Raw genomic sequence first — 22,739 nt, forward strand, 5'->3', positions numbered from 1 at the left:
AAAACCTAAATCTCTTTTTAGACAAAGACAAAAGCTCTAAGTCTCTTCACTTCTCTAAATGCTGGGAGAGGTGAGGAAGCTGCAGAAGAAAAGTTTGAAGCTAGCAGAGATTGGTTTATTAGGTTTAAGGAAAGAAGCTGTTTCCATAACATAAAAGTACAAGGTGAAGCAGCAAGTGTTGATGCAGAAGCTGCAGCAAGTTATCCAGAAGATCTAGATAAGATAATTCATGAAGCTGGCTACACTAAACAACAGATTTTCAATGTAGACAAAACAGCCTTCCGTTGGAAGAAGATGCCATCTGAGACTTTCATAGCTAGAGACAAGTCAGTGCCTGGCTTCAAAGCCTCAAAAGAAAGGCTGACTCTCTTGGTAGGGTTATTGCAGCTGGTGACTAACTTGAAGCCAAAACTCAAGTACCATTTTGCAAATATTAGGGCCCTTAAGAATTATGCTAAATCTACTCTGCCTGTGCTCTATCAATGGAACAACAAAGCCTGAGAGCCAGCACAACTATTTATAACATAGTTTACAAAATTTTTGAAGTTCACAGTTGAGACCTACTGCTAAGAAAAAAAGATTCCTTTCCAAATATTACTGCCCATTGACAAATGAACCTGGTCACCCAAAAGCTCTGATGGAAGGCGCCTGCGTGGCTCAGTTGGTTAAGCCTCTGCGTTCGGCTCAGGTCATGATCTCAGGGTCCTGGAATCGAGCCCCACATCAGGCTTCTCCCTCTCCCTCTGCCTGGCACTCTGCCTGCTTGTAGCCCCCTGCCTTTGTCAAATAAATAAAATCTTTTTAAAAAAATTCTGATGGAGATGTATAATGAGATTCATGTTTTCATGCCTGTTAACACATCATCCATACTGCAACCCATGGATAAATGGGTAATTTCCATGTTCAAGCCTTATGATTTAAGAAATACATTTCATGATGCTGTAGCTGCCATAGTGATTCTTCTGATGGATCTGGGCAAATTAAATTGAATCCTGTAAAGGATTCACCATTCTAGATACCATTAAGAACATTCATGATTCATGGGAAGAGGTCAAAATATCAACACTAACAGGAGTTTAGAAGTTTATTTCAACCCTCATGGATGACTTTGAGGGGTTTAAGACTTCAGTGGAGGAAGAGAACTAGAATTAGAAGTAGAGACTGAATGGAACTGAATTTCTGCAACCTCATGATAAAAATTTAATGGGTGAAGAGTTGCTTCTTATAGATGATCAAAGAAGGTGATTTCTTGGGATGGAATCTACTCTTGGTGAAGACGCTGTGAAGATTGTTCAAATGAAAACAAAAGATTTAGAACATTACATAATCTTACTTGATGAAGCAGCAGCAGGGTTTGAGAGGATGGACTCCAATTTTGAGAGAAGTTCTACTGTGAGTAAAATGCTATTGCTTGCAACAGAGAAATTGTTCATAAGAGAAACAGTCAATGTGGAAAGCTTCTCATTGCTGTCTCTTTTAAGAAATTACCACAACCACTCCCAAATTTCAGCAACCATCATCCTGATCAGTCAGCAGCCACCAACATTGAAGCAAAATCCCTTACTAGCAAAAAAAATATTATGAATCACTGAAAGCAAAGATGAGGGTTAGCACTTTTTGGCAATGAAGTATTTTTAATTAGGCATGTACATATTTTTAGACATAGTGCAACTGCACACTTGATGGACTATAGCAGAAACATAAACTTTTATCTTCACTGGTAAAACAAAAAATTCATGTGACTCTCTTTATTGCAGTATTTGCTTTGGAGATATCGCAATATCTCCAAGGTATGCTTATATATGAAACATGGACAGGATACAGGTAAGACATATGCTTATTTATTTCTAGTACGTTGTTTTGCCCCACTCCTGTGTAAGCTCCCTGCCTGGTGAGCTGGTCTAGACCTTTGAAAAAAAGCACTCTGTAATATAGCATATACTGTTTAGAATGCTGACAAAGCAATTTTTGTTGGCTAGACAATTAATGAATAGCAGCTTTCTGGATGTGCTAGCATGCCCAATAAATGTCTATTGCTCACAATAGCTATCATTTTTAAGAAGAATGAAAGTTTTCCAGGTGATATATGTATGCAGATCATGAGGTAGATACTACATATAATATTCCCATTTTACAGGTAAGTCTATCATGGTTCAAGGAGGTTATACAGCATACTTAAGTTCACTGAGCTAAATGAAGAGTCACATCTAGAATTTATATCCAGGTTTGTCTGACTATATAGCATGTGATCCAAGACATAAGTTACATTGTCTCTAGAATATATAAAACTTCCATCTGGATCTCCCACAGACATCTCAAACTCAACTTGTCCAAGTATGATCTTGCAATCTTTCTCTTGCCCTTATAACTTTCCCTCATACCATTCCTTCTCCTTTTTACATGAACCCTATTTCAGTAATTGGTGTCAACATACCACCAACTTTGATGCCTTCTCTCTCATCCTATACAATCAATCAGCAAGTCCTGGAGACTCTGACTTTTATTTGGGTATGATCCCATTTGTGTATATATATTTTAAAAACAGTCTTTAAAAAACATTTTTAGAGCAATTTGAAATTCACAGTCTTCCAAAGTGGCTATACCATTTCACATTCCCACCAGCAATGAATGAGTGAGTGTTCCTGTTGCTCTACAACCTTGGCAGCATTTGATATTGTCAGTGTTCTAGATTTTTGTCATTTTAATAGATCCATAGTGGTATCCTGTTGTCATTTTAATTTGCATTTCCATGATTACATATGGTGTGGAGAATATTTCTGTATGCTTACTTCCCATCTATATATCTTTTTGGCGAGGTATCTGTTATGTTCTTTGGCCCGTGTTTTAATTGGGTTGCTTGCTTTCTTACTGTTGAATTTTATGAGTGCTTTGTGTATTTTGGATAACAGCCCTTTATCAGATGTGTTTTCTGCAAATATTTTCTCCCAGTCTGTGGTTTATCTTCCCATTCTATTGACATCGCCTTTCACAGAGCAGAAGTTTTTCACTTTAATCAAGTCCAACTTATCAATTATTTCTTTTGTGGATTATATTTTGGAGTTGTATCTAAAAAGTTATCATCTGGGGGGCCCGGCTGGCTCAGTTGATAGAACATGTGGCTCTTGATCACAGGGCTGTAAATTCAAGCCCCACATTAGGTGTAGAGATTACTTAAAAATAAAATCTTTGGGCGCCTGGGTGGCTCAGTGGGTTAAGCCGCTGCCTTCGGCTCAGGTCATGATCTCAGGGTCCTGGGATCGAGGCCCGCATCGGGCTCTCTGCTCAGCGGGGAGCCTGCTTCCCTCTCTCTCTCTCTCTGCCTGCCTCTCCATCTACTTGTGATCTCTCTCTGTCAAATAAATAAATAAAATCTTTAAAAAAAATAAAAAAAATAAAATCTTTAAAAAAGTAAAATAAAAATAAGAAGTTATTATATCCAAGGTCATATAGATTTTCCTGTGTTGATTTCTTTGCACTTAGTTCTATGATCCATTTTTTATTTAATTTTTGTGAAGGGCATAAGGTCTATGTCTAGGTTCATTCTTTTACATGTAGATGTCCAGTTGTTCCAGGACCATTTATTGAAGTGCATTTCTTTGCTTCAGTGTGTTGCCTTTGTTCCTTCGTCAAAGATCACTTGACTATATTTTGTGGGTCTATTTCTGGGCTCTTTATTCTGTTCTATTGCTCTATCCATCTATTCTTTTGCCAATACCACACTGTCTTGTTTACTATAGCTTTATGATAAGTCTTGTAGTTGGCTAGTAGTGTCATCAGTCCTCAAACTTCATTCTTCTTTAACATTGTGTTGGCTTTTCTGGGTCTTTTGCCTCTCCATGTAAACATTGAAGTGACTTTATTGACACCCACAAAATAAATTGCTGGGATATTTATTGGGATCTAACCTTTAAATATGTCTCTAAAACTCACATATGGCTTCACAGGGAAATTCTACCAAACATTTAAAGAATAGTTAATATCTATTCTTCTCAAAACTTTTCAAAAAATGAAAGAGGGAGGAAAGCTTCCAAATTCATTCTATGAGGCCAGCATGACCCTGGTACCAACCAAGATAAAAACACCACAAAAAAGAAACTGCAACTCAATATCTCTGATAAACATAGATGCAAATATCCTCAATAAAAAACACAATCCACCAATATGTTAAAAAAATCATTCACCACTATCAAGTGGGATTTATTCCTGGGACATAATGGTGGGTCAATATTTGAAAATCAATCAACATGATACATCATATCAATAAGAGAAATTATAAAAACCATACAATCATTTCAACAATAGATGTAGAAAAAGCATTCTCAAGTACAACAGCCATTTATGATAAAAAGCCTTTGACAGTAGGTTTAGAGAGAACATACCTCAACATAATAAATATCATAAGTGAAAAACCCACAGTGAACATCATACTCAATGGGGAAAAACTGAGAGCTTTTCCTTTATGGTCAGGAACAAGACAAGGATGTCCACTCTCACCACTTTCATTCAACATAATTGTGGAAGTCCTAGCCACAGCAATCAGACAAGGAAAAGAAATAAAGGCATCCAAATTGATAAAGAAAAAATAAAACTTTCACTATTCGCAGATGACATATAACTATATATTGAAAACCCTAAAAATGCCACCAAAAAACTACTAGAACTGATAAATGAATTCAGTAAGGTCTCAGGATACAAAATCAATGTATAAAAATCTGTTTCACTTCTATACACTAATAATGAAGCAGCAGAAAGAGAAATTAAGAAAACAATCCCATTTATAATTGCACCAAAAATAATAAAATATCAGGAATATAAAATTAACCAAGGAGGTGAAAGACCTATACTCTGAAATCTATAAACATTTATGAAAGAAATTAAAGACGGCAAAAATTTTTTACTACATAGTGGAAAAATATTCCACTACACTGTGGAATATTACTCAGCCATTACAAAGAATGAAATCTCGCCATTTGCAACAACATGGACATTCCATGTTCATGAATTGGAAGAACAAATATTATAAAAATGTCCAAAGTAATCTATAGATTTAATGCAATTCCTATCAAAATTCCAAAAGCATTTTTCACAGAACTAGAACAAATAATTCTAAAATTTGTATGGAACTACAGATCTCAAATAGCCAAAGCAATCTTGAAAATGAAGAACAAAACTAGAGGTATCACAATCCTCAGATTAATCCCAGATTTCAATTTATACTACAAAGCTGAAGTAATCAAAATATGGTATGGTACAGGAACAAAAATACACTCATAGATCAATGGAACAGAATAGATAGCCCAGAAACAAACCCATGATTATATGGTCTATTAATCTTCAACAAAGGAGGAAAGAATATGCATGGTGAAAAGACAGTCTCTTCAACAAATGGTGCTGGGAAAACTGGACAGCTACATTCAAAAGAATAAAACTGGGCCACTGTCTGACACCATACACAAAAATAAACTCAAAATGGATTAAAGACCTAAATGTGAGTCTCAAAACCACAGAAATCCTAGAAGGGAGCATAAGCAATCATTTCTCTGACATTGTCCATGACAATAATTTTCTAGATATTATCTCCTGCAGCAAGAAAAATAAAAGGAAAAGTAAACTATTGGGACTACATAAAAATGAAAAGCTTCTGCACAACAAAGGAAACAATTAACAAAACTAAAAGACAACCTACTGAATGGGAGAAGATATTTGCAAATGACATATCTAATAAAGGCTTAGTATCAAAAATATATAGATAATTGATACAACTCAACACCACAAAAACAAATCCAATTTAAAAATGGGCAGAAGACAAAAACAGATATTACTCCAAAGAAGACATACAGCTAATAGACACATGAAGAGATGCTCAGCATCACTTATTATCGGAGAAATGCTTATCGAAGCCACAATGAGATAGCACCTCACACCTGTCTGAATGGCTAAAATCAACAACACAAGAAACAGCAAGTGTTGGCAAGGATGTGGAGAACCCTCTTGCACTGTTGGTGGAAGTGCAAACTGTTAGAGCCACTGTGGAAAACATTATGGAGATTCCTGAAACTTTACAAATAAAATTACCATATGATCCAATAATTCCACTACTGGGTGTTTACCCAAAGAAAAATGGAAACACCAGTTTGAAAAGATACATCAGCCCCTATGTTTATAGCAGCATTATTTACAATAGCCAAATTATGGAAGCAGTGTCCATCAATAGATAAATGGATAAGGAAGATGTGGCGCACCCCTCCACACATGCACATGCACACACAGTGGAATATTACTCAGCCATTAAAACGAATGAGATCTTGCTACTTGCAACAACATGGATGGAGCTACAAAGTATAATTCTAAGTGAAATAAGTCAGAGAAAGACAAACACCATATCACCTCCCTCATATGCAGAATTTAAGAAACAAAACAAACAAGGGCAAAAAAGACAAACCAAAAAACAGGCCCTTAAGTACAGAAAACAAACTGATGGTTACCAAAGGAGAGGTGGGTGGTGGGTGGGTGAAACAGGTGAAGGGGATAAAGAGTACACTTATTGTGTTGAGCACTAAGTAATGTATAGAATTGTTGAATCACTGTATTGCACACCTGAAACTAATAGAACAGTTTATGTTGTGATGAGCACCAGGTGATGTATGGAACTGTTAAATTACTATATTATACACCTGAAACTAATATGACACTGTAAATTAACTAACTGGAATTAAAATAAAAATTTAGGGATGCCTGGGTGACTCAGTCGGTTAAGCTGCTGCCTTCGGCTCAGGTCATGATCCCAGAGTCCTAGGATTGATACCACATCGGGCTCCTTGCTCAGCAGGGAGCCTGCTTCTCTCTCTGCCTCTGCCTGCCACATTGCCTGCTTGTGCTCTCTCTCTCTCTGACAAATAAATAAATAAAATCTTAAAAAAAAAAGAACGTGATAGCTTTAAAATAAACATTTAAAGTAAAGAAATAAAAAATAATACAGCACTGCATGTTAAGTATACTGGAATTAAACATTTTTAAAAGGAAAAAAATTAAAAACCAATAAACAAAAAGGTAAACAATAAATAAGACTAGTTTTCCTCTCCAACTCTTCTACCACTACTCATTTAAGCCACTACCATGCTTCCTGTTTAAATGAATGATGCCAGCATACTTTTAAATGCCAAAGTCAGAAACCTGGATATTATCCTTCACTTTTGTTCCCTTACTTCCCTCAATCTCCTCAATAACCAGTTCCTGAGAACCCAACATTTTAATTATCTTCCACCTCTGTCCACTTCTGTTTTCAAATCCTACTGTCTGTTATTGCCCTGGTTCAGGTTCAGGACCCCTCCGCCCCCAGTCACTTCTCTCCTGGAATACTGTGAAAAATTACCTGCTGGCCTCACTGTATCATGTGTTGTTACCATCTAATGGATTAATTTTTTCAAAATATGAAATCTTATAAAAATCACTGCTACTCAGTATTTTCTTTCTTTCTCCCATGGTCCCGTGAGACATGTACTGTTAGAAAAAAATTTTTTTTTCGGGGAATGATGTAGTGAAGAAGAAACCACCACCTTCTCCAGGATAAAAAGGAACTTTGAGTTATTTACATATGAGCTTTTAGCAGCTTGCAGCCTTGTTACCATGGAATGCCTAGAGAATAAGCAAGAAGTACATCTTTTGGTTATTTAGAAGATAGGAGTCCAAGATCTTATGTAGGATAAGTACTGTAAAAAATGTCAATTATGCATAAATTCATAATTTAAATCGCAAAGAATGTATTTTGGAACTTAAAAATGTTGTTCAAAAATTCCTCTGAATTACAAATGCTCATAAGAGGCCAAGAAATTGATGAAAATAAATAATAAAGATGAACTTGTAGTGCCAGATAAAGTAATACATTTTTATTTTTATTTATTGTTTTTTAAAGATTTTATTTATTTATTTGACTGACAGATCACTAGTAGGCAGAGAGGCAGGTGGGGAGAGAGAGAGGAGGAAGCAGGCTCCCTGCTGAGCAGAGATTCCCAATGCAGGGCCCGCAGGGCTCAATCCCAGGACCCTGAGATCATGACCTGAGCCAAAGGCAGAGGCTTATCATGACCTGAGCTGAAGGCAGAGGCTTAACCCACTGAGCCACCCAGGCGCCCCGATGTAATACATTTTTAAAAGTGACTTCTTGACAATAGAGAAAATAACTAAGGAAGAGCGTTTGAAGGTTGACAGGTCTCGGAACAACTTGGTTTTTAGAATATGATAAAGATAGCCTTTCAAATTCAGCAGTAAGAGCTAAATAATTTTTATAATGCTCTAATATTATGCTCACTTGGACACCAGCCAATCTGGACCCAGACTTCTCAACCCGAGGGACAAGAGTTCATTGCCATCCTTATCCTCATCAAGGAGTGCCATTAAGTAAACCTCTATACATTCACAACATAGTATGGCCATCATAACATGAATGTATAGATATTGACAGGTAGGTCTCATCAATTCATAGGGAGGACACATGGAAAAGTAGGTAAATTGGAGCTAGAATCTCAGGCTCGACACACTCCAGTGTTAAAAGGCATTGCATAAAATTTTGAACCTGCTTTTTCATCTGTAAAGTTAGAATTATATCTACAACATAGGTATAAGTCCATGGTTCTAAATGTAAAAAATACAAATAGAAATCACTATATTTCTAGCACTGAGCTAGGTTTAAGAGGATACAACTGATCTACTGGAAATGACATTTTGGCTAAGTAGTTAAAACCCATTGACATGAACATATTTTGAGGATGATTATGGACTACAAGGAAAAGGACAAGAAGAGTTTAGAGAAAGTAGCAGTTTTCATGAACTGGTTTAGTCTGAAAAGACTACAGATTAAAAAGGTTTTTAATATGGTCCTGGCAATGATGAGATGGAAGAGATACTCCCATGCATTGTTGATACAACTGTTAATTGGTATAACCTTTTAGGAGCAAAATATGGAAATATTTCTAATAATTAAAACGTGTTTAATATTTGTATTGAGGTGAAATTCACATAAAATAAAATTAACTATTTTAAGTTTATAACTCAGTGGCATTTAGAATATTCACTTTGTTGCGCAACTATTCACTTTTATCTGGTTCCAAAACATTTTTATTACCCCCACAAATGAGTCCCTTTACCAATTTACCCATTCTGTTCTCTCTTCAGCCCTGATAACAACTAATTCATTTTTTGTCTTTATGGATTTACATATTCTTCACATTCGATATAAATGGAATCATCCAATATGTGACCTTTCATGTGTGGTCTCTTTTACTTACCATAATTTTTTTCAAGGTTCATCCTTGAACCTTGTAGCATGTTAACAGTCTTTCGTTCCTTTTTAGGGTGGAATAGTATTCCATTATATGAATACATTACATTTTGTTTATCAACTCATCAGTTGATGGGCATTTGGGTTGTTTCCATTTTGAGTTTTATTTTTGGAATAACATGAGGCAGGGGTTTGATCTCATTCTTCTGCATGTGGATTTTCAGTTATCTCATCACCATTAGTTGAAGAGCTTATTCTGTCTCTCATTGAAAGGACTTGTCATCCTTGCCCAAAATCAATTGACAATAGATGCATGGGTTTATTTCTAGACTCTCAGTTCGATTCTATTGATCTACATGTCTATTCTTATGCCAGAAGTACATGCTTTTACTATAAATTTGTAGGCTTTTAAAATAAGAAAGTGTGAGTCTTTTTACTTTCAGCATTTTGTGTTTATTTGGGATTTCTTGCAATTCCATATTAATTTTACTCTCAGCTTTTCTATTTCTCAAAAATAGACTTCATATTTTGAATGGAATTGCATTCGATCCTTTCATTGCCTTGGGAATTATTGTCATCTTAACAAATGTTGAGTCTTCCAATCCATGTACATGGAACATCTCTCCATTTATTTAGGTCTTATTTAATTATTTTCAGCAATTCTGTAATTTTGAGTGTACAAATCTTGAGATACCCTAAATTTATCTTAAGTATTGTATTCTGTTTTGTGCTTTTGTACATAGAATTGTTTCTTAATTTCATTTTTTGATTGCTCATTCCTAGTGTATAGAAATACAACCAATTTGGAAGACCTGATTTTGTATCTGGCAATTTGCCAAGTTCATTTATTAGTCCTAGTAGACTTCTTTTTTTTTTAATTTTTTATTTTTTCAGTGTAACAGTATTCATTATTTTTGCACCACACCCAGTGCTCCATGCAATCCGTGCCCTCCACAATACCCACCACCTGGATCCCCCAACCTCCCACCCCCCACCACTTCAAAACCCTCAGATTGTTTTTCAGAGTCCATAGTCTCTCATGGTTCACCTCCCCTTCCAATTTCCCTCAACTCCCTTCTCCTCTCCAACTCCCCTTGTCCTCCATGCTATTTGTTATGCTCCACAAATAAGTGAAACCATATGATAATTGACTCTCTCTGCTTGACTTATTTCACTCAGCATAATCTCTTCCAGTTCCGGCCATGTTGCTACAAAAGTTGGGTATTCATCCTTTCTGATGGAGGCATAATACTCCATAGTGTATATGGACCACATCTTCCTTATCCATTCGTCCATTGAAGGGCAACTTGGTTCTTTCCACAGTTTGGCGACCATGGCCATTGTGCTATAAACATTGGGGTACAGATGGCCCTTCTTTTCACTACATCTGTATCTTTGGGGGAAATACCCAGTAGTGCAATTGCAGGGTCATAGGGAAGCTCTATTTTTAATTTCTTGAGGAATCTCCACACTGTTCTCCAAAGTGGCTGCACCAACTTGCATTCCCACCAACAGTGTAAGAGGGTTCCCCTTTCTCCACATCCTCTCCAACACATGTTGTTTCCTGTCTTGCTAATTTTGGCCATTCTAAGTGGTGTAAGGTGGTATCTCAATGTGGTTTTAATTTGAATCTCCCTGATGGCTAGTGATGATGAACATTTTTTCATGTGTCTGATAGCCATTTGTATGTCTTCATGGAGAAGTGTCTGTTCATATCTTCTGCCCATTTTTTTGATATGATTGTCTGTTTTGTGTGTGTTGAGTTTGAGGAGTTCCTTATAGATCCTGGATATCAACCTTTTGTCTGTACTGTTATTTGCAAATATCTTCTCCCATTCTGTGGGTTGCCTCTTTGTTTTCTTGACTGTTTCCTTTGCTGTGCAGAAGCTTTTGATCTTGATGAAGTCCCAAAAGTTCATCTTCGCTTTTGTTTCCTTTGCCTTTGGAGACATATCTTGAAAGAAGTTGCTGTGGCTGATATCGAAGAGGTTACTGCCTATGTTCTCCTCTAGGATTCTGATGGATTCCTGTCTCATGTTGAGATCTTTTATCCATTTTGGGTTTATCTTTGTGTATGGTGTAAGACAATGGTCGAGTTTCATTCTTCTGCATATAGCTATACAGTTTTCCCAGTACCATTTATTGAAGAGACTGTCTTTTTTCCACTGTATATTTTTTCCTGTTTTGTCAAAGATTATTTGCCCATAGAGTTGAGGGTCCATATCTGGGCTCTCTACTCTGTTCCACTGGTCTATGTGTCTGTTTTTATGCCAGTACCATGCTGTCTTGGTGATCACGGCTTTGTAGTAAAGCTTGAAATCAGGTAACGTGATGCCCCCAGTTTTATTTTTGTTTTTCAACATTTCCTTAGCCATTTGGGGTCTCTTCTCATTCCATACAAATTTTAGGATTATTTGCTCCAGCTCTTTGAAAAATACCAGTGGAATTTTGATCGGAATGGCATTAAAAGTATAGATTGCTCTAGGCAGTATAGACATTTTAACAATGTTTATTCTTCCGATCCAAGAGCATGGAATGGTCTTCCATCTTTTTGTGTCTTCTTTAGTTTCTTTCATGAGTGTTCTGTAGTTCCTCGAGTACAAATCCTTTACCTCTTTGGTTAGGTTTATTCCCAGGTATCTTATGGTTCTTGGTGCTATAGTAAATGGAATCGATTCTCTAATTTCCCTTTCTGTATTTTCATTGTTAGTGTATAAGAAAGCCACTGATTTCTGTACATTGACTTTGTATCCTGCCACGTTACTGAATTGTTGTATGAGTTCTAGTAGTTTGAGGGTGGAGTCTATTGGGTTTTCCATATAAAGAATCATGTCATCTGTGAAGAGAGAGAGTTTGACTTCTTCATTGCCAATTTGGATACCTTTTATTTCTCTTTGTTGTCTGATTGCTAGGACTTCTAATACTATGTTGAACAAGAGTGGTGAGAGTGGGCATCCTTGTCATGTTCCTGATCTCAAAGGCAGGCTGCAAGCTTTTTCCCATTGAAGATGATATTTGCTGTGGGTCTTTTATAGATAGATTTTATGAAGTTCAGGAATGTTCCCTCTATCCCTATACTTTGAAGCGTTTTAATCAGGAACGGATGCCGGATTTTGTCAAATGCTTTTTCTGCATCAATTGAGAGGACCATGTGGTTCTTCTCTCTTCTCTTATTAATTTGTTCTATCACATTGATTGATTTGCGAATGTTGAACCATCCTTGTAGCCCAGGGATGAATCCCACCTGGTCATGGTGGATAATCTTTTTAATGTGCTGTTGGATCCTGTTTGCTAGGATCTTGTTGAGAATCTTAGCATCCATATTCATCAGTGATGTTGGTCTGCACTTCTCCTTTCTGGTAGGGTCTTTGGCTGGTTTGGCGATCAGGGTAATGCTGGCTTTATAGAAAGAGTCTGGAAGTTTTCCTTCTGCTTCAATTTTTTGAAACAGCTTCAGGGGAATAGGTGTTATTTCTTCTTTGAACGTTTGGTAGAATTCCCCAGGAAATCCATCAGGTCCCGGGCTCCTAGTAGACTTCTTACATATTCTTTAGCATTTTCTATATACAGGATAATGCCATTGGCAAATAAAAATAATAATAATTTGCTTTTTTCCTTCCAATTTGGATTCAATTATTTTCCTTGCTTAATTTCTCTGGCTGGAACTTTCAGAACAAAACCGATGGAAGCAAACATCCTTGTCTTATTGGTGATCTCACATGGAAAGCTTTCAATTGTTCACTATAGAGTATGATCTAGAATTGAGTTTTTCATAAATGCCCCTCATTATGTTGAAGCAATCTACTTATATTCCTTGTTTGTTGAGTGTTTTTATTATGAAAGGGTATTGGAGTTTGTCAAATGCTTTTTTTTCCTCTATCAATTGAGACGATAATGTGTTTTTCCTTTTCCTATATTAATATAAGATTTTGACATTGATTTTCATATGTTGAATAACCCTTGAATTTTGTGGGTAAACCCCAATTCATCAAGGTATAAAATCCTTCAGCTGGCTTAGTTTGCTAGTATTTTGTTGAGGATTTTTTTTTAAGATTTTATTTATTTTTTTTACAGAGAGATAGTGAGAGAGGGAATGCAAGCAGGGGGAGTGGGAGAGGGAGAAGCAGGGTTCCCGCTGAGCAGGGAGCCAGGATCATGACCAGAGCCAGGGCCCTGGGATCATGACCTAAGCTGAAGGTAGACGCTTAACAACTGAGCCACCCAGGCAGCCCTTGTTGAGGATTTTTGCATCAATTATTCATCAGGACTTCGGAGGTGATGGATATGTTTATGGCATGCTTTGTGGTAAATAAACAAACCAACAAAAATATGTACATATCACATGATCCAGCACTCTCACTACTTAATATTACCATGGAGATATATGCACACAGGGGCACAGAAAAGCATAGATAAATGTTTATTATGACATTGCTTGTAAGAACCAAAGTATTGGAAATAGCTTAAGTCATCAAAATGGAAATGTTAGGGCACCTGGGTGGCTCAGTGGGTTAAGCCTCTGCCTTTGGCTCAGGTCATGGTCTCAGGGTCCTGGGATCAAGTCCCGTATCGGGCTCTCTGCTCAGCAGGGAGCCTGCTTCCCTTCCTCTCTCTCTCTCTCTGCCTACCTCTGGCTACTTGTGATCTGTCTGTCAAATAAATAAAACCTTTTAAAAAATGGAAATGTTAAATAAACTGTGGTCTATCTATATCAAGGAATCTACACAGTAATTGAAAAGAATAAGATTCTTATACTGAAGCACCTCCAGGAATATTGTTGCATAAAAACAACAGGGTAATAGATGTAATATTATATTATTTAGTTAAAATGCAAAACAGAAATATATAAATTTCTAGATGGATATCCATCAAACTAGTGTGTTTAACTGTGGGAAGGGGATTGAAATTGGAGGTGTGGGTAAAACAGTATATTAAGATGAAATAGGCTATCTCAGTGGATTTTAAGCAGTTTATTACTCATTGACGTCATAGTTTAATGAGAGTTATTGGTTTTCCTGCATGGCTCTGCTCTATTGATTATTCAGGTATCTAGCCTGCATTCATCTCACAGTCATGTGTTCCAGATGGTACACATGGTTTCCAAGATCACTGAAAGGAGATGGAAAGATTACCCAGCATTGTTTTAGAAGTGACTTATATTACGTTTGGTAATATAAGATATTACGTTGGGACCCCAACATATGTGCAAGGGAAGTTGGAAAATCTAAGAGATCACATACTTTTTGATCAAGCAATCTTACTTTTCAGAATCTATTCTGTAGAAATATAATCACCAGTAATTTGAATATATGTGCAAACATTTTAATTGCAGACAGCATTGTTTTTAGTGGGCAAAGTATAGAAATACATGAGTGACGGGGAATAATTTTAATAACATACAATACATTCATACTATAGAAAATAGATTCATTTGTATTTATATTTATATTTGTATTTATATTTGTATTTATATATAAGTCCTATAGGACTTCCATGCTGAGAAGAAGAGAAACAATATAAGTAACTCAAAGTCATATAAAGAAATAAAGGACAACAGTAAAGGTAGCTACATAGGTAAATATAAAAGCAAGTAGTTTTTCATATTTGCTTTATAACTCTTTTTTTCCTATATGACTTAAAAGACAAATGCATAAAACAATAATTATAAAGCTATGTTAATATGCACACTCACCATTCATCCTGTTTCAGCTGAGTTGTGCAGGAGTCTCCTTATAATGGTTTATGATTCCTAATTAAGGGTTCCTGAAAGTCACAATGTAGTATTATAATATGTAATTAAAATGAAAAACAGAAATACGTAAATTTCTAGATGGATATCCATCAAACTGAGAAGTGTTATAGGGAGGAGATTGAAATTAGAGGTATGGTTAAAGCAGTATGAACCAGGTAATTAATTATTTATGACAATATTATTTGTGACAATAGCAACATAAAGATACATGATGTCTTTTCTTAAAGATTTTATTTATTTGAGAGAGAAAGAGACCAGGAGCTGGGAGGGAGGGACAGAGGGAGAAGCAGACTCCCTGCTGAGCAAGAAACCCAACATGGGGCTTGATTCCAGGACCTTGAGATCATGACCTGAGCCTTAGGGAGATTCTTAACTGACTGAGCCATGCAGGCACCCCAAATGCATTATGTCTTTATTTAACAATATTCCTATATTGATGCTTCAATATAAGAACCTCATTCTTTTTAACTGTTGTGTAGTTTTCTTGGCATAGATAGACAACTTTTTATTTGACTTTTCCCTTTTGATGACCTAGGCTATTTCTAATATATTGGCACTTACAAACAATGACACAGTAAACATCAATCTATGCTTTCCTGTGCATATGTGTACATATATCTCTATGGTAATACAAAGCAGTGGAAGTGCTGGGTCATATGGTATATACAAATTTTTACTGGTTTTTTTTCTTTTTTTTTTTTTTTTTTTACTGGTTTTTTAATCTTTTTTTTTTTTTCCATCTGTAAAGTCTATTGGGGTTATAGAGATATTTTCCCACTATTTGTCACGGTATTGAAAATATTTCTTCACAGGCTGTTTCTTGTCTTTGGACATTTTATATTTTTTTCTTTATAATTTCTGGATTTGTTTTTCATGCTTAAGAAGATAATGACATCACAAGATTATACATGTTTTTAGTTAATTTTCATTGCAATATTTTATTCTTGTTCTTCACATTTACATTCTTTCTCTCTTTTTAAAAGATTTTGTTTCTAAGTAATCTCTACACTCACTGTGGGACTCAAACTTACAACCCCGAGCTCAAAGTCATATGTTCCACCAGCTGAGCCAGCCAGGGGCTCCTTGTTCTTCGTTTTCATCTTCAGTCCACCTCGGGTGTATTTTTGTGTATGTGGTGAATAGGAATCTATGTTCATTTCCTTCTGATTGGATAGCACATGTACTTGATTCTTAGGTTTTAAAAAAATCCTTATAAATATGTGAAATCCTGAAATAAAAAATGTTTATAGCTAAACATTTGCTCACTACTATGATTATTTCCTTAGGACATATTCCAAACTGTAGAATTATTGGGTCATGGTATGTGCAATATATACAGCATTTGGTACTTACTGTGAATAGAAGCAAAAAAAAATGGATGTAGCAATTTACTCTCTCAACAAGTATGAGAATGCCTACATCCTCAACAAAACTGAGTATTGTAAGCAAACATTTGTCTATTTGATAGGCAATTTTAAAATTTTATTTTCCATTTGATTTTTTGTCTCCTACTGAGGCTGAATAATGTTTATTGTTCACATAGATTTACTTGTTAGATACACAATTTTTAGGCTATGATAACCACCATTTTGACTTTCAGGAGCCCTAAATTATGAATTGTAAACCATTTGACTCTGATTATAAGGAGACTTCTGCACTGCTTAGCTGAAACGGGGTCTATGATGAGAGTATATGAAGCAATAATGGAGACCATGATATCATAGGAGACCCCAAATGGAGGGCCAGGGCAAAATGCAGAGATTCTGATTCAGAGTAAGAGTATCAGTGAGTATGGGGACATGTGTCCAAATTTTGCATTTTTAGCAAGTACTCCAGATGATTATAATGTAAAGAGCTATTTGAGAAATCAGTTATACAATGTTACAATAATTTTATAGACTGAATATGAGAAATAATTCCTTTCCTGTTGGGTCCTACTTGAAAATGCAAATTATAGTTTGCAGTGAAATAGATTATTGCCATTTTATGCAAACAGAAGTAAAACTGGGCCAAGAACAGTAGATTCTAAGTAAAAATTTATTACATATCCACTATATATAAGTCATTAATCAAAAGAAGTATAATGAAATACATGATATGGTATTTACTTTGAGATGCAAAATGCAAGAAGTCCAATTAGGAAATAATGTTTAAATATATATATACATATACCTATATGTATATATATATACACACACATGTGTATAATATATATAAGTATAGCTATGTGTGTGTATATATGTTTTTGTAAGACTAAACATATATATATTTATATATATACACACACATATGCACTAAATATATGTACAATACATATTGTACATATTGTACATATGTACATATTGTATATATGTACAATACATATTGTACATATGTATACTAAAAAGTACATATACATATATAGATATATATGTATATGTTTATATATAATATGTTATATATATTATATATTATATATATATTATATATATTAGTCTTACAAAATTTTTCCATGTTTCTGGAAGGAAAGTAATAGAAAGATGGGGATAGCTTTCTTAGATCTATCTTCTGCATTGTTTTGTGCAATTTATACCTGTCCCCTGAGAGTCTTCTGACCCAGCAGGGCAGGCCTGCAAGGAGACTTCAGGGAGAGATCATCTCACAGGAGAAGGAAGACAAAACCTTAGTCCTTAGACCTAAGGCAACTCTAACTACAGTTTTTTTTTTTATTCCAAGTTGTACCTTGGTCCAACTCCAAAAATGGCCTCATCATGTCCAACCCCTAATACAGAGGAGGGGTCCTGGGATTGAAAACAGAAGAGGCTGTCTTGCTAGGAACCCTGCAAGGCATTGTGGCCCAAGCAGTCTCACCTGTGTGAAGGGTCATCATGAAGCAGAGAGGCTTCAGAATACAGAGTGAGGGGTTCAGCCCACTAGGGACTCCAGGTAAGTGAGTGGGTTTTGGCACCTGGGGGGACCCCAGTGCACCAGGAACAGTGAAGGCCAGCAGAGAACAATGGTCGCAGCAGAAGAGGCAGCAGGTGCCCAGCAGGGGAGAACCCAGGGGGCAGAACCCAGGAGAAGAGGAGGGCAGGGCTCAACAAATACTGGCATGAAGCCCCCACTGCCTTGCCTACTAATGGACTTGTTCCTGAGCAAGGTGAGTCATGTCAGGGCTCGCCCTCAAATAACTGATGCTCTGCAGTGGGTTGGGGTTCTGTATGCACAGGTAGGAACAAGAGTCCACCAAGCGCAGCTCAGAGTCACCTCATTTCTTCCTCACAGCAGCCCTGTGAGCCAAATGTTTTCCCCATGAAAAAGACTGAGTCTTAAGCAAGTATATCTGTAATAATTGCCAGTTTTATTCCTCTGGCTAAGAGATCCAGAGGTAATTTGAAGTTTACATTTCTTTTTTATAGTTCTGTTGTCAGAAGTTTATTAAGTGTTTTACTGCCCTTCAAAGGTGATTGACAAGGTTTTTGTGTCTGTTTATTTTAGTTTTTTGTGACACAATACACACATATACACACACATATATATTCATTTTGTGGAAAATGAGAAGATGCTGATAGCCAAAAAAAAAATGAAATATAAATCACACAGAGGTTCACTGTTAACCTTTTGGTGGATAATAATTCATACTTTTTCTTTTGCATTTTGTCATATATAAATGTACACATATGTGTGTGTATATATATATATATATACACATACACACACACACTGTTTTGCAACTTATTATTTTTACTTTACAATATAAATAAGCATCTTCCCATGCAAATGAATAAAACATCCTCATTAAATGAGTGACATTGGGTCAAAAGATGAGACATTGGTAACAGGAGTCATATGCAAATCAAAGGAACACTAGAGGATAGGAGTAAAAAGGCAGCAATATCTAGCAAGAAAATGCAGACAAAAAGAAGCCAATGGTGGTAATATTAATAACAGAAAATAGTTGAATTCAGGGGAGAAATGCATTAAATGGGATAGGGACGGTCCAGGGAATGCCTATGGTTAGAATGCAGAGCCCTAAATTTCTTTCTCAGACCCCTTATCTCTTCCAAACACCTTTCCATCTCATCTCCCTCCCTCGTCATTTCTTCATCTTTAAAGTGCCTATAGTCTATGTCCTCTTTAAATTCCTCGAGGGACTGAAGCAGCCTTTGCCTAAAATTCCCTTCTGTTTGCTGGCGTTCAAATTCTCCATAGGGGCGTTCTTCCTCTCTCTTTGGCACGCTGCACTTGGGCTTTCCTTCATTTTCTTTGCAGGGTTTTTGCATGGTGTTGTTTCCAGCTTAAGCCCGGGGAGAAAATGTAGAGCGAATTGCTTTGTTTCTTTTGATTCAGGTTTGTCAGTTTCTCTTTGAAGCAAGATACCTAATCTCCCACCCGCTGCCACACAGGTCCAGCCCTCTGAAGTTCAAGATGCCGCTCCTTCCTCCCGCACTCCAACACCGCCTCCTTTCTCCTCCCTCTGCAACCCACCATTTCCCCAGCAGACAAGGCTAATGGCCTCTCTGACGGGCCTGGGAGAAAGGGAGCAGACCGGTTATTGAGCTGTGAGGCTGCAAATTTTACCCAGCCCTAGCCCTTCCCAACTTCCATCCTCAGAGACCCGGGCTGAGTGCCTCCCTTGCACTGACCTGTGAGGATTCGGGATAGTTTCTCTTTTTCTTGCCTCGAGATGTCTGTGAACACAGACCCTTGGACCTGCAGACAGAAAGGAAGGGAGCGGGGAGAAGGGAGCTCTCTGTGGATCCACCAGTCCGAGAGACAAGACACTCATTATCTTGAGTCCAGGATCCTCACAACCGTCGTTGTCCAAATTTCCTATCTCCTGGTTCCTCCTCCTATCCTTATCCCTTCCTCCTGGATCCCTGCCTCCACCCCCAACCCCTCACCCTTTTGGCCTAGCCATTGCGAGGGCTGCAGTCCCCTTGCCACCCCCCACCGCAGGACCCACAGGCAGCCACTGAATGAGAGGAAATATTTTCAAATTACGTCTAAATTTCTGCCTCCACCCCAGGATTCTAGCCGTTCCCCACACAACAGCCCACACCTCATTTCCTCAACGGAATTGGAGAAAGAGGAGGATAAACGGAAAGCGTGCCAATCCGAGAGAAGCCGATTATTTCTAAACTATCACTCAATCTGTAGGTGTCTCTCAGGAGACTTCCACCTACTCCCCACCGTCCTTTCAAAAAAAAAAAAAAAAATACGATCATCTCCCAACGAGTTTGCAGGGATTTGGGCAAAGTGAGCCTGGACCTATTCCTGTCGCTAGATTCAGCCACTACCACCCCAGGCGTCCCAGCGGTTTCTTCAAACCAACCTTCTGAGATTTAATGAATTTAAGTCCTCTTTCTCTTGGCCACAAGCAGGAACGACTACAGGACAGTAAGGAGCTGGTACCCAGAGGAGAAAGAAGCCGGGGAATATAAGGACTTCGCAGCAGCTCCTGGTCACGTGAGGATTATGTCATCCTCCAACTCTGGCCCCCACTTTCCCCTCCCACCAGCTGTGCTGCAGAAGTGCAACGATTTACCAACCTCCCACCTCCCCACCACACCAGGCCCTGTCACTCATTTTCATCACTGCTAATTCTGGAGGTCAAAAGTGACCCCTTCTCCCTGCGGCTGGAATTTGACTTTCTCTGATTACCAGAGAAGGGCTGCATCTTTCCATAGTCATGTTAACCACTGTTACTTTAGTGGTTGTGTTGAGGGGATTGCACATCCTCTTCTAAGCTACAACAAAAAAGGTAGCCGTTTTCCCTCCACTGACACCCCCCCCAACTCACCAATAGCCACCATTTGCCTTGCTGTTCATTTCTTGAAATCAAATTAGAGGGGGTGGGGTAAATTAGGAAAGGAAGTAATGATTAAGATAGTGGTTTTTCACTTTTGTTCTGATTATTTCCTACTTTTCCATTTTCCCATCAATTTATTATATTCTTCTTTAATCAGAAATATAGTAACAATGAGTACATTCGGAAAAAAGACTCAAGATAGGAGGGAAAAAAGACCCAGCCACCTGTTTTTTCTGCTGAGTCATAAGATAAATATAGACCCTCCAGGCAGAAACATTTTTGGAAGTTTAAAACATACAGGGCAGCTGGAGGCTACTACTCTTCTGAGGAGCTCCTAAGCATGTGAAGCCCTTTGGTTAGGTGAACTGTTGAGGCCATAACCCAACAGCACTTTGCCCCTAGAATTTCAGATCTCAAAAATCAGTCGTAAAACTTTACTGGTTTGATCTCAGTATCATGCTCTCTCTCTCTGTTTATGCTATGCAGTTTTATTTCTTTAGTTCCTATATGCAAGAGATCCTACCTTTCCTCCATACTTTCATTGAGAATCAAAGAGTTTTTTATTTCTCCCAGACACTGTCATCTTATTTATGTTTTCTTGACCTCATTCAGCCACACTGAGGAATTAGGGCTAACAGAAACTGGTCACATTACCAAATTTTTTGTTGCTAAGGATTTTCGTACTAATCTAAGTGAATTAGTTTTGGTGATATATTAGTTTGAAATATATACAACAGAAAGAGGGATGTGTTCTTTTTTCCCTTTGATTTCTTTTTTAAAAATATTTATTTAATTCAATTTAATTAACATATACTGTATTATTAGTTTCAGAGGTAGAATTCAGTGGTTCATGAGTTGCATAAAACATCCAGTGCTCATTACTTCAGGTGGCCTCCTTAATGATTATCACCCCAGTTACCCCATCCCCTCCCACCTCCCCTCCGGCAACACTCAGTTTGTTCTGTATAGTTAAGTGCCTCTTATGGTTTGTCTTCCTCTGTTCTTACCTACTTCATTTTTTTCCCTTCCTCTATGTTCCTCTGTTTTGTTTCTCAGATTCCTCATATGAGTGAAATCATATGGTATTTATCTTTTTCTGATTGACTTATTTGCTTAGCATAATACCCTCTAGTTCTATCCACGTCATTGTAAATGGCAAGATTCCATTCTTTTTGATGGCTGAGTAATATTCTATTATATATGTGGTGTGTGTGTATATATATGAATATTGGTAATGTATATATTATATATGTGGTTCCTTTATCCATTCTGTATATATACAATATATATTGGCATATATATATTCCATATATACAATAGATAGATATAGATACATATATAAATAGATAAATACATATATAATAGATAAATATATCTATATCTTTATCTATATCTATATAGAATGGATAAAGATAGCAAATCTCCTTTATCCATTCATCTATCAGTGGACTTTTCCCACATATTGGCTATTTTGGACATTGCTGCTATAAACATTAGGATGCAGGTGCCCCTTTGAGTCACTATGTTTGTATCCCTTGGATAAATACCTAATAGTGTCATTGCCAGGTCATAGGGTAGCTCTATTTTTTAGTTTTTGAGGAACTTCCATATTGTTTTCCCGAGTGGCTGCACCAGTTTGCATTCCCATCAAGGTGCAAGAGGGATCCCCTTTCTCTGCATCCTCACCAACATCTATTGTTTCCTGAGTTGTTAACTTTAGCCATTCTGACAGATATGAGGTGGTTTCTCATTGTGGTTTTGATTTGTATTTCCCTGATGCCAAGTGACATTGAGCATTTTTTCACATGTCTGTTGGCTATGTGTATATCTTCTTTGGAGAAATGTCCGTTCATGTCTTCTGCCCATTTCTGGACTGGATTATTTGGGGGTTTTGGGGTGTTGAGTTTGGTAAGTTCTTT

The 22,739-nt window shown here is 37.1% G+C and overlaps 2 protein-coding genes across 2 annotated transcripts in view; both read right to left on the minus strand.

The window, feature by feature from the left end:
• The window catches only part of TCEAL9 (transcription elongation factor A like 9), a 45,987-nt gene extending 25,587 nt beyond the window's left edge, over positions 1 to 20,400 (minus strand). The window contains exons 1-3 of the mRNA XM_047716743.1: positions 20,344 to 20,400; positions 19,655 to 19,721; positions 14,970 to 15,040 (exon numbers count right to left, since the gene is read on the minus strand). The gene's annotated coding sequence lies outside the window, so the exon portion shown is untranslated. The remainder of the gene's footprint in view (positions 1 to 14,969; positions 15,041 to 19,654; positions 19,722 to 20,343) is intronic.
• TCEAL7 (transcription elongation factor A like 7) lies at positions 17,712 to 20,413 on the minus strand. The gene is made up of 3 exons (XM_047716745.1): positions 20,344 to 20,413; positions 19,655 to 19,721; positions 17,712 to 19,305 (listed from the first exon to the last, which is right to left on the minus strand). Exon 3 carries the CDS (start codon positions 19,289 to 19,291, stop codon positions 18,989 to 18,991), a length of 303 nt encoding a protein of 100 aa, XP_047572701.1. The 5' UTR covers positions 19,292 to 19,305; positions 19,655 to 19,721; positions 20,344 to 20,413; the 3' UTR covers positions 17,712 to 18,988.
• Between the last annotated feature and the right edge of the window lie 2,326 nt (positions 20,414 to 22,739).

The sequence above is a fragment of the Lutra lutra genome, chromosome X, assembly GCF_902655055.1.
Source record: "Lutra lutra chromosome X, mLutLut1.2, whole genome shotgun sequence".
In the NCBI taxonomy this organism is placed as follows: Eukaryota; Metazoa; Chordata; class Mammalia; order Carnivora; family Mustelidae; genus Lutra; species Lutra lutra.

Excerpts from the sequence above, each read along its gene's own strand:
- TCEAL7 (XM_047716745.1), bottom strand. The coding sequence starts at position 19,291 with ATGCAAAAACCCTGCAAAGAAAATGAAGGAAAGCCCAAGTGCAGCGTG.